This window comes from Cajanus cajan, chromosome 8 (genome assembly GCF_000230855.2).
Source record: "Cajanus cajan strain Asha chromosome 8, NIPB_CcT2T_4, whole genome shotgun sequence".
NCBI lineage: Eukaryota > Viridiplantae > Streptophyta > Magnoliopsida > Fabales > Fabaceae > Cajanus > Cajanus cajan.
The window spans coordinates 19,474,038-19,487,170 of NC_138524.1; the positions used below are offsets into that span (position 1 = coordinate 19,474,038).

General features: G+C 41.1%; 1 protein-coding gene across 1 annotated transcript; it reads left to right on the plus strand.

Moving 5' to 3' along the window:
* The first annotated feature begins 3,239 nt into the window (after positions 1 to 3,239).
* LOC145950298 (uncharacterized) lies at positions 3,240 to 4,331 on the plus strand. Its single transcript, XM_083061382.1, has one exon. The coding sequence runs from the start codon at positions 3,240 to 3,242 to the stop codon at positions 4,329 to 4,331; it is 1,092 nt and encodes a 363-aa protein (XP_082917508.1).
* Positions 4,332 to 13,133: the final 8,802 nt, after the last annotated feature.

Below are 13,133 nucleotides of genomic sequence, written 5' to 3' on the forward strand. Positions count from 1 at the left end.
AGGGATCCATTCTTATCGGTCTTGAACAACGCAAAAGAAGACTACTCTCTTCTTGATAGGAGGTGAAAAGCCAGGATACAAAAAATATTTTTCTACATATGAACTGACTAATGGGATATCAGTTCTATATCCTTATTAATAGGGATCAAAAATCTCTTAACAGACTACTGAATAGTCCAACCCATCACGGATCATTCATTAAAAGCCTAATGTGTATTATCCATAAATTAATAATAATGTGCAATATAATTGATATTAACATATAAATATAATTTATTAATTAATGTTAATCTATAATAATAATAAAATAGAAAATAATTATATAAATATAACATTCTCCCACTTGGATAATATTAAGCAATAAATTAAATATATATACCAATTACAATACAAACACATATATCAATTAACAATATAAAAAATATAAACATGAACCACAAAGATAGTATCCGATAGGGATACATATATACCTTATGCTTATATTTCATAAATAATGGATAATGAAAAACATAATAAATATGTGATCCCAAAAATGGTCCAAACAATTTTATATGCTAAAAGAGATGTAATGAAAATGACGTCATTGATAAATTTATATCTCATGGAAATCATAATAATAAAAATATAAATTTTAGACTCCCACTAACCCAATACATCAAAAACTTAATTACACCCATATAAGTTACATGATTTTGAAAAACTCCAATAGTTAAGGTGGATGATGATTAGTCTAATTGCAAATTTTTCTCCCTTTTAATTTGATCTTGAAAATAAATGTTATAAAAGGTTTCACTTATTTTTAAAAAGAATGAAATATTTTTTTATACAATTAAAGGAGTTAATGTAATGTATAAGGAGTGTTAATATAACTTTTTTTCAAACAATTAATGGGTTAGAAAAAGTAAGATATGTATCTAATTAATTTCATGAACTCTCGAGAGTGTACGTAATTTCTCTTTATATATAACCTTGAATAATAATGATAGTTGTACCAGGAGGACCTTATCGGTCACGTGGACCAATACGTGTCGTTTCGTCAGATACCCATGCAAACTAGACTACCCAGTCTCGACGCTACCATCGGCACGGTCTGTAATCGAAAGCTGAAGGCACTGGTATACTAGTGTCGGCTCGGCGCAAGGCCAACACGAGTGGAATCATAATAAGTATCTATATTGTGTATCGGTTCAGCCAAATGCCGGCCGAATAGAACAACAACAAATATGTATCGGCCCGGCCAACGACCGAGACGTTCAACACAGCCTTACCCTGTCGGTTCGGCGATATGCCGAAGAACAAAGCAAGGATTATAATACTGATCGTGGTTAATAGCAGTAAGCACATGATTAAGACACAATTGGCTGATTAGGGCTGTATTACCTAATTTGGTAAGATTAGGAGAGACCCACTACTGACAAGGCCCACCTGTAATAGTATAAATAGGTCACTTATATCGAGGTACATCACTGTTCATTAATTACTGTGAGAAATCGTGCTTATACTGACTTGAGCATCGGAGTGCCTTTTGCAGGTACCTCCCCCTTCTCCGAAGTATATATCTGAAGCTCTCGACCAGCCCTTCCCCACAGAAGACTACGAGTGTACCCTCAGACAAGTACATTTTGGCGCCCACCGTGGGGCCGAACCGAGAGCACTGCAAAAACAAATAGAGCATAGCACTGAAGAGAATCATGGTGAAGACGAGGAAGACTAATGTTGAAGAGGACCAATCTGAAGATGAGCACCAGTCCGGGGCCGAAACGGTAGAGGAGACAAACTTCACTGAAATGATGCGTCAAATGAAGGAAGAAATAGCCGCCATGAAACAACAAAGAGAGAGAGATGCTGCCGAGATGGCCGCATTGAGAGAGGAGAATGCTGCCCTCAAAAACCAGTACCGAGATCCCACGTGGAAACCCTCTGAGACGACCCACACTCAAGGGTCGTTCCATTCACACGACCATCACACCTCTACCCCTCACACTTCTGTGGCTACCCCAGCCGTCCATGCTTCAGTCAGCCAACCGATACAACCAATATCGACCGGAGTACATCGACACCCCTTTACCCCGAATATCATGCAGTCAGCACTTCTGGACCATTGGAAGTCCTTGCCCTTGGACAAGTACGATGGTACCACTGACCCAGATGAGCACGTGGATGTGTTCTTGACACAGGTTACCCTAAGCACCACTGACGACGCCGCGTTATGCCGAATCTTTCCGACATCGTTGAAGGGACGAGCGCTGAGCTGGTTTACCCGACTCCCAGCCAATTCTGTCGACTCCTTCGGCTCGTTGGCCTCCCAGTTCACAATCCAGTTCGCCACCAACTGACCTCGTTGGCGTTAGTTAGCATTCGCCAAGGGAAAAAGGAGTCTCTTCGAACGTTCATGAGCCGATTCAACAAAGCGACTCTCGAAATCCGAGACCTGAACCCTGTTGTAGCTCTACATCATCTCACAACTGCCCTAAAACCTGGTCCCTTTGCCAACAGCATCTACAAAAAACCGCCGACCGATATGGATGACTTGCGGCGACGAGCCGATAAATACATGCAAATGGAGGAACTAGCAGAGTTCCGCGATCAAGCCAGAACAGAAACCACAGCTAGGCCTGAAAAGCCGACTGAAAAATAATTTTCGGAGCCGTCCGAAAGAATTAGCACCCCGTGAGAGGCCCCCTCGTGGCCCAAGGTATTCACAATACACACCGCTCAATACGAGTCGGTTGGCAGTGCTAGAGCAAGCATTGGCCTCGGAGGTACTGTCCGTCCCGAAATGAGCTTCGACCCCTCCTAGGGCCGATACAACGAAATCTTGCAGGTATCACCGCAATTGAGGGCATTCAACGAAGGAATGCGCGGCCTTGAAGGATAAAATTGAAGATCTAATCAAGCAAGGACAGCTGCAGGGTTTTATTAACCGCCCGCACTCATCCCGGAACACCCATCGGTCGCGACAGGACGATCAGGCCGAACAAAGAAGGACAGAAAGTCGCTCATATCGAGAACGCAGTCGGTCTAGAGAAAGGCGAGAGGAGCCTTCAGCGCAGCCTCGACGAGTCATCAACAACATCGCTGGCGGTTTTGCCGGCGGTGGTTCGTCTTCATCGGCGCAGCGTAGACACCTTCGGGCCGTTCGTCACGTGCAAGCCGTCGAAACTGTTCGTCGCCGTTTACCCACCATAAATTTCACCGAGGCCGACTTCAAAGGTATCGACCCATACCAGGATGATCCCATGGTAATTAGTGTGGAAATTCACAACTGCATTGTGCGCAAGACATTGGTGGATCAGGGAAGCTCAGCCAATATCCTTTATTGGAACACGTTCAAACAATTGGGCATCCCGGAGGCCGAACTGATTCCCTACGATGAACCCTTGGTAGGATTTTCAGGAGAAAGAGTCAAAACAAAAGGGTATATCAAGTTGTCAACCCGGTTTGGGTTTGAAGGAACCGAGTACAGAGATGTTTCGGTCAAGTATGTGGTGGTGCACGCCAACACGTCCTACTACATTTTGCTTGGACGGCCGTCCTTAAATCGGCTCGGTGCAATCGTCTCCACTCCACACCTGGCTATGAAGTTTCCAGCCGCCTCAGGGCGAGTAATCACGGTCCACACTGATCAAAAAACTGCGCGAGAGTGCTACTTTGCTAGTTTGCGATTACCGGAAATGAAGCCCGAAGCAACAAAATCGACAGGGGCGCATTTGGTATCCCAGCAGTCGGCCATCGATCTCGACCCCTGGATTGATCAAGATGAGAGGGTCGAGCCTATTGAAGATAAGCAACCCTTCCGGGTGGGAATGTCCGAAGCCCAAGTCACCTACCTGGGGACCAATTTATCCGAACAGGAGCGCCTGGCCCTCAAGCAAGTGGTCCTTGAAAACAATGACTTATTCGCTTGGTGCCCGTCTGATATGCCCGGCATTGACCCCAACTTTCTTTGCCACAAGCTATCAGTAAGCAAGGAGGCAAGGCCGATTGCCCAAAGGCGTCGGAAGGCCGGAGAGGAAAGGAAGGCGATAATTGAGGCGGAGGTTGGCAAGCTGTTAGATGCTCGGTTCATCCGAGAGGTGCATTATACAACCTGGTTAGCCAATGTAGTCATGGTAAAGAAGCCGAATGGGAAATGGCGCATGTGCACCGATTACACCAACTTAAACAAGGCGTGCCCAAAGGACGCCTACCCCTACCAAATATTGATTGGTTTGTGGATGGGGCATCTGGTCACAGATTTTTGTCGTTTCTGGACGCATATTCCAGATACAATCAGATCCGTATGCACCCCCAAGACGAGGAGAAAACGCGTTCATCACAGTAACGGCTAATTACTGCTATCGAGTAATGCCCTTCGGATTGAAAAATGCCGGAGCTACCTATCAGAGGTTAATGAACAAAATTTTCAATAATCACATTGGCCGAAGCATGGAGGTGTATGTCGATGACATGGTGGTGAAGTCAAGTACCGTATCGGCACATGCACAAGACTTGGCCGAGGTGTTTCAGGCGCTTCGGCATCACCAAATGAGGCTCAACCCCGAGAAGTGTGTGTTCGGGGTCTCAGGCGATAAGTTTTTGGGATTCATGCTGTCCAGCCGAGGCATTGAGGCAAATCCTGACAAGTGCCAAGCCATTCTAGATATGAAAAGTCCAAGTACTCTGAAGGAGGTTCAAAAGTTGGCAGGCCGGCTCACCTCCCTCTCTCGGTTCCTCCCTTGCCTGGCCGAGATAGCTAGGCCTATCCTTCTTTTATTGAAGAAGACTGAGCGGTTCAAATGGACCCCAGAGTGTGAGGCATCATTCCAACATTTCAAGGAACGTCTTAGCGCACCTCCGGTCCTTTCCAAGCCAGTTGCCAACCTCGACATGGTTGTCTATTTAGTCGTATCCGGTACCTCAATCAGTGCCGTTCTGATTCAAGAGAGGCAAGATGAACAAAAAATGGTGTATTTCATTAGTCGGACACTACAAGATGCCGAACGGCGCTACCAACTGATAGAAAAGGTAGCCCTGGGGCTCATTTATACTGCCCGACGGCTCAGGCAGTATTTCCAAAGTCATAAGATCGTTGTCCGAACTGACTGTCCTATCGCGAAAGTCCTAAGAAAACCAGAAATTGCTGGCCGAATGATGGCATGGTCGGTCGAGCTTTCCGAGTTTGATGTGTCTTTCGAAGCAAGGAGCCCCCTCAAGTCACAGCATTTAGTCGACTTTGTTAACGAGCTCACTCCCCCGGGTTGTTTTGAGGACGAGCCGTGGACCATGCATGTTGACGGTTCCTCTAACGCCCAAGGAAGTGGGGCAGGGATAATTCTGGCTAGTCCCTCCGGCATCACCGTAGAACAATCCCTCCATTTTGGCTTCCGAGCCTCTAACAACCAAGCAGAATATGAAGCATTGCTAGCCGGGATGCGGTTAGCAACCGAAATGGGTGTCAAGAGAATCGTATGTTGGACCGACTCTAAGATCGTGGCCGAACAGGTCAACAATAATTTTCAAGTCAAGGACTCCAACTTGTTACAATCACTACAAGAAAAAGTCAAATTTCCCACGGATTATTTCCCACGGGCCAAAATCCGTCGGAAATTTCCCACAGATTTAAATCCGTCTAAACTTTTTGACGAAGTTTCCCACGGATTAAAATCCGTCTGAAATTTCTGACGGAGTTTCCCACGTATGAAATTATTAAATAAAATTTAAGCCAATTATTTTTCAAATACAACCAATCCTAATCGCATCAATACACACAACAATGCACTATATAATATTTTCATTATTATATCGGTGTTTTCAAAATATAAATAAGATAAATATAAATCAAAGTGTGTGAGGTATGACTTATATTACCTATATATAATTATATGTTTAGGTTATTATAAATTATAAACTAATTAGCGTAAATGTGTTTTTTGTTACTTATCTTGAAAAATACCAACACATGACGTTCAAATTTAAGAATAACATATCTTTTCTTTAATTTTTAAAAATCACTCATCTCTTTGAAAATAACGTTATTAATTAAATAAGGGGGAAAAAAGTTAAATTATGTTCTGCAAATCATATATATGTATTTATCATTTATTTCTAAATTACATCCAATACTATGTTATTTTGATGAAAACTTTCATTGATCTTCAATTTTGAAAATAAGATTTTTTTTAATTCATTTTTAAAATTATTACTTAAATTTAATATATTTTTTTAAATCACAGTGTGCATGATATTTAAAATAAATTTCAAAAAAGTTGAAATAATGAAATAAGAGATCAAATCTCATTTAATTATTGATATTTGTATTAATAAATTATTTTCTCTTAATAGTATATAAACTGTATTATCTTATATAAGTAGTTGTATGTGCCACTTAAATAAATAAATAAGAAAATTAATACTCACTTAAAAATTTGAGAAGAGATATATGTATGACGTTATTGAGAGAAACTTCAAGTAGGGATTAATGGAATTTTTTCTAGATTAAATCTTCTTTATTTAAAACTTAAAACATTAAAGTTAAAATAATTACACTAAATAATTATTTTTGTTCCTAATAACTGATTGATTTAAAAATCTCTCTTTAAGTTGTAGTAATTTCTTAAATTTACATTTTATTGATTTCTGAATTTTATATTTAAGTAAATCAGTAAAATACAAAGTAACGAGTATAAATATGAGTATTTAAAACTTCAATGAATCTATATATAGAAAGTAGAGATAAAGACAGAGAAAATGAATAGAAAAAAAATAGTTAAATATATAGTTCGTTGATTATCTATAGTAATAGATAAAGGAAAATATACGTCATCTTGTAACTGATTTTGTCTAAAAAATAATAGATAATCATACCCTTAACTAATTTTTATTTTAAATCAGTTAAGGGTATGATTATCTATTATTTTTTAGACAAAATCAGTTACAAGATAACGTATAACTTTATATTAAATGTGAGTTTTGTAAATTCAACCGTTAAATTAAAAATATTTTACTCTTAAATCATATATACAAAATGTTATATTAATCGAATATGATTTCTTATAAAACAAAATTAAATCTGTTAAAAAATTTATATTTTCGATGAGAAAAGTTTTGTAGGAAAAGCTATATTATTGATGAAATATTTCAGACAAATTTATATTTGTCGAAAATGTAAGAACTGGTTTTAAATTTGATATGAAAATATTATGATATTATTAGATAAGATTTTAAGTTAGTATTTTATTAATAGTTGATAATTAAAAAATAAAACAAGGATAAATACATTTTTTGAATTTTATATGTTTGATTTAAGATAACTTATAAAATAACTCTTTGGTAAAGTTATTCCGCTCAGTAACTCATGGCGTGTGTTGAATTTTATCGATCTAATTAATTGTTAAATTAAAAGTTACTAAATTTTACTAATAATTAATATAAAAAATTAATTAGTTTTGTAAAAAATTATTTGTGAATTAACAATATAATTGAAACATTAATTATTTTAAATTATTTAACTAAAATCTTATTGACAATTTACTATATGATCTTAATATTTTGGTATAATTAATATCTGGTTTTACTATATGATCTTAATATTTTTGTATAACTAATATCTGATTTTAAATTTGATATGAGAATATTATATATAATTAGATAAGATTTTAAGTTAGTATTTTATTAATAGTTGATAATTAAAAAAAAACAACAAGGATAAATACATTTTTTGAATTTTATATGTTTGATTTAAGGTAAATAAATATATTAAATTAATTAATAATTTATTTAAAATATTAAAATTTAATTTATAAGTATGTATTAAATAAATATTTATAATTTTTTAAATTATATTATCATTATAAATTATAAAATTAAATAATTTAAATTATAATTTTAAATAAAAATAAGTAGACGTTAATTATAAAAGTAAGTACATATAAATAAATAATAAATAAATATATTATTATTATTATTAATTATTATTATTTGTAATATAAAATTATTATATATTATTATTATAGTACAAATATGAGATTGTATATTTGAGGATGACTTAAATGAATTAATTTGTACAAGTTATACTGACAACATACATATACATTTTGGTAGCTTACTCATAAGAACTTCACAGTTAAGCGTGCTTGACTTGGAGTAGTACAGGGATGGGTGACCTTCTGGGAAGTTTCCTAGAAATTGCACAAGTAAGGATAAAACACATTAAACAATGAAATATCGTGAAATAGAACCCTTGAGAGGCCAAATATGAGGGTTGTTACATTAATAAATTTATTAAAATTAAAAAAAAAATTATAATTTTCGGGTAGTTTCCCACGGATTTATCCGTGGGAAATTACCCACGGATAAATCCGTGGGAAATTTACCCACGAATAAAAATCCGTGGGTAAATTTCAGACGACCAATTTACCGACGGATTATTGTCCGTCGGTAATCCGTCGGAAATGCCTCATTACCCACGGATTTTGGGCATTTCCCACGGATTTTTGCCGTTTGAAATACCTTGTAGTGAATACTATCACCTCTTCCAGAAGCTTAAGGATGATTTCACCGAGGTACAGATACGACACGTCATGCGTAACAATAACGAACGGGCCGATCAGTTAGCTCGGCTCGCCAGCAGCCGAAAGCCAGGGCAATTGCGAACAACCATTCACCTCGAGATTCCCTCTCCTAGTGTGACGGGAGAGTGCATGGCAACCGATACTGAGGCATCGACCTGGATGACTACCATCCAGAATTTCATCTTCCGAGGGGAGGCACCAACCGACCCGTTGGACGCTAAAAAATTGCGAACGCAAGCGGCTCGGTATTCAGTAGTGGCTAACGAGCTGTATCGGCGTGGATTTTCCACCCGTTACTAAAATGTATTGACACCCATCAAGCCGATTACGTCTTACGAGAAATACATGAGGGCATATGTGGTTCCCACTCGGGCAGACGAACCATGGCGGCTAAAGTTTTGAGAGCTGGTTATTATTGACCGACCCTGAAAGAAGATTGCGCCAAGTTCGTCAAGAAATGTGTGCAATGTCAAAAGCATGGGAACCTTATCCACGCCTCGGCTGCCGAGTTGCACAGCATCAGCTCCCCGTGGCCATTCTCCTTGTGGGGAATCGATGTACTTGGGCCTTTCCCCGTGGCAAAAGGGCAAGTCAAATTTTTCCTGGTTGTAGTAGATTATTTTACAAAGTGGATAGAAGCCGAACCGCTTGCTTGCATCTCCGCAACCAATGTCCAGAAGTTCGTCTGGAAAAATTTGGTTACCCGATTCAGAATCCCGTATGCAATCATTTCGGACAACGGCCTCCAATTCACTGACAAGAAGTTTAACACTTTCCTTGAAAACCTTGGCATTCGGCACCGGTTCACCTCAGTCGAGCATCCCCATTCAAACGGGCAAGCCGAAGCAGCAAAAAAGGTTATACTTACTGAGCTCAAAAAGCGTCTCGGTGCGGCGAAAGGAGGATGGGCCGACGAATTACCAGAAATCCTTTGGGCATACCGATGTACACCACAATCAACAACCAAAGAGACACCCTTTCGCCTGACGTACGGTGCAGACACAATGATTCCGGTTGAGGTAGGAGAACCCTCATTCTGACGACAGCACTTTCATGAAGAATCCAACAATGACTCGCTCCGGTCTGAGCTTGATGTCCTAGATGAGGTACGAGAGAAGACACAAATTGTGGCCGAAGCATGCAAACAACGCATGAGCAGGCGCTTTAATTCCAATTTAAAGTCGAGGACATTTCATGAAGGTGATCTCGTCTGGCGAGCAACCGGGTCGGCCAGGCGTAACCCTTCCGAAGGAAAGCTATCTGCCAATTGGGACGGACCGTTCCAGATACGACATGCATTACACAACGAAGCATACAAGCTAGAAGAACTGTCCGGAAAAGTCATCCCAAGAACCTGGAATTCTACCCACTTGAAGACATACTACAGTTAAATTAGAATTTGTTATGCCTAAACAATGTAATTGTATCACGATGCACTCTTTTCCTTGACTGATCTTTTTCCCCCTTATAAGAACGTGAAAAGGGGTTTTTGGTCGGCAAGGTTTTTAACGAGGCATCAGTTTATTAATGAATACATTTTACACTTCATATTGTTAGATATTTGTTCACAACTATTTTCAAGTCTTCCCTCCCGAGATGTCTCTCGGCCAAGGATGTGGCTTTAATTATTCAAGTGTTCCCTCCCGAGATGTCTCTCGGCCAAGGATGTGACTTTAATTATTTTCAAGTCTTCCCTCCCGAGATGTCTCTCGGCCAAGGATGTGGCTTTAATTATTTTGCTCAAGTCTTCCCTCCCGAGATGTCTCTCGGCCAAGGATGTGGCTTTAATTATTTTTTCAAGTCTTCCCTCCCGAGATGTCTCTCGGCCAAGGATGTGGCTTTAATTATTTTCAAGTCTTCCCTCCCGAGATGTCTCTCGGCCAAGGACGTGGCTTTAATTAGTATTCCTTCCTGAGATGTCTCTCGGACAAGGAAGCGGCTTACATCACTTGCGTTTTTATGAAGACTAACAGTTACATCAATGTGTGACGATAAAAGTAAATTCATTAACAAAAAAGGAACTACCGGCCAAGCGTACATTAAAAAAGGGCACTATCGGCCCATTAATACATGAAAGAAAAAGAAGCTCAAGATCCTACTTCCGGTTCCCCCTAAACTGGACCATCCTCAGGTGCAACCTCCTCGTATTCCGTTTCCTCCTCATTTGGCCCAGTTGGCCGCGCTGGGGCTTCTTCATCGGCTGACTAGCCGGCTGGAATACAAGCCAGGTCCACCAACTTCCCTTGGTAGAAATCCTTGGTCATGTCCAAATGGAAGTCGGGGGGAAAGTCCCCAAAGTAGCTGGCTTGCCGAGCCGCCTGAGCAAAGCCCGCCTGATGCTGACTGAGGACTTTGTTGCGTGCCTTCTCCTTGTAAGCCTCGAAGGCGACTTTCTCAGCATCCAGCTCCTTCCCTAGAGCGACAACCTTCTTAGTCTCATTCTTCAGGGCAAGTTCGAGACGCTGAACCTTCAAGGCAAGGTCGTCGGCGGTTCGCCCCCGACGGTCCATTTCAGCCTGGAATTTGCTGTTGGCCGTTTGGGCATCAGTCAGCGCCGCCAGCGTCTCTCGAAGAGACTTCTCTTGCTCAGCAAGCTACCGACGCAATCCATCGGCCTCGTCGTTCGGCTCCATGACGATGCTTTGCGCCATGGCCACGACGCGTACTTAGAACTCACAGAAGAAGCTCCATTTCTGAGCCGCAGTCATACGGCTCAGCATCCCTTGACCTGCCTCGGAAGTCAAGTCTTGACTCAGAAAATCCTGAGCATTAACATTGCCGGCTAAGAAACTTGGCGCAGCCAAAACTTCTGGCAGAGGAGGACCGGCCACTCGGCGCTGCTTGGTCCGACGGCTCTCTTCCTCGGCTCTTGAGTCAGGCCTTCTTTTTTCAGGCTGAGGCCGAGTGGGCTTCTTCGGCCTGACAGTTGGTCCCGCCCCACCACCTTGGACAGTTGGCTGATTCCCGCGCGCGCCGGCCGGGGCCTTGTTCCCAGTGGTCGCAGCCACTTGGTTCCAAATCAACGTATGGATGTCCAGATCGTCATCTCCATGATCTGTCATTATACTTGCACATCATTAGTCAAAATCAATGATAACGCAAGAATTTAAACAAGTAAGAAAGGTACCATACCAATCAGTTCTTCAACTACATTGGTCGATTCAAACAATCGGACCAAAGGACGACATGGTAAAGGCCGAGGCAACTTCTCCAAAAAATTCAAGCTAGACCTCTCCTCCGGGGACATGCGTGACTTGGACACCGTGTCATACTTCCTCGGCTTCCGAGTCCAGTACAACGGAAAAAGAGAGTTTCCTTCGGCATCAAAGAAATATTTATTTCCTATCTCTGGCCGAATCATCACCTTCATGGACCCCTCTTTGAATTTCTTATAAGAAGTGGTAAAGGGGTCCAGCAAGCAATCACGGTGCCGAATCAATGACAACCATTTAGCCTTCTTAGTAGGCCGTGACAAGTAAAAATATAAGAATAGGTGTGGGGTAGGCTGGAGGCCGAGAGCCAGGCACAGCTGTCTAAACCCTTGCATGGCGGCCCAGGTGTTGGGATGAAGTTGACTCGGTGCCACGTTAAGAAACCGAAGTATACCCATGAAATAATCATCAAAAGGAAGGGATATCTTCAAGTCCCGAAACATATAATCGTATACGTAAAAGAAATCGTATTTGGACGACCCTCGGCTCAAGTACACGAAATCTGGGTTTGACCCCCCATGACCTCGGCACGGCTGGAAGAAAATGGCAGAGGGTTCCTCATCCTCGGGAAAATTTAAGAATTTCACAGCCGATACAAAGTTCACAAGAGACTTTTTGTCAGTATATCGGGAGTACACGTTACCAACCTCACCGTGTACCCACGAATACCTAGGGGTCGATATAGGAGCAAAAGTCCTTGACGATCCACCTCCCCGGCTTGGATGATCATCGGACGCTATAGCCGAAGAAGAAGCACTCCCACTCTGCGACCGGGAGGACCCTAAACGGACTCGGCATGATTTTCCCGTTCGAAGCCGATGCCGACGCGATGTCTCGGTCCGGTGTCGCTCTCAGCCTAGAGTCCCCTTCGTCCCCGGAGGAGTTAATATGAACAACATTTAAATTTGCCATCACGTACCTGATTGTTGAACTTGACCTATCGCTGTCGAAAAATATCTGCGCACCAACTCAGATGACTTCGACTCGGAGCAAGCAACAAATGCGTATCTTTGGGAACCCTCTCCACGTACCTATTTATAGACATCCAGGGCCAGTACTTCAAGAGTCACACCTCATCGCATATCGTTGGATCATTTAGATCCAACGATTCACGATGCGCAACTTTTCACATGCCCCATTAATACCTAACGGTTATAACCTTTGGAATTCCAACAACGTTTACAACTTTTCATCTTATGTTACATAACTCCTCGCACACGTCATTAATGCCTAGCAGTTACAACTCTTCACGTTCCCACGATTAATGTCCAACGGTTACAACCCCTCACATTCCACACCCAAACTTAACTGCCACTACTGCAAAGTCACTTTTACCACTACAAAAAAACTAATTAAATATGGCGGTTTT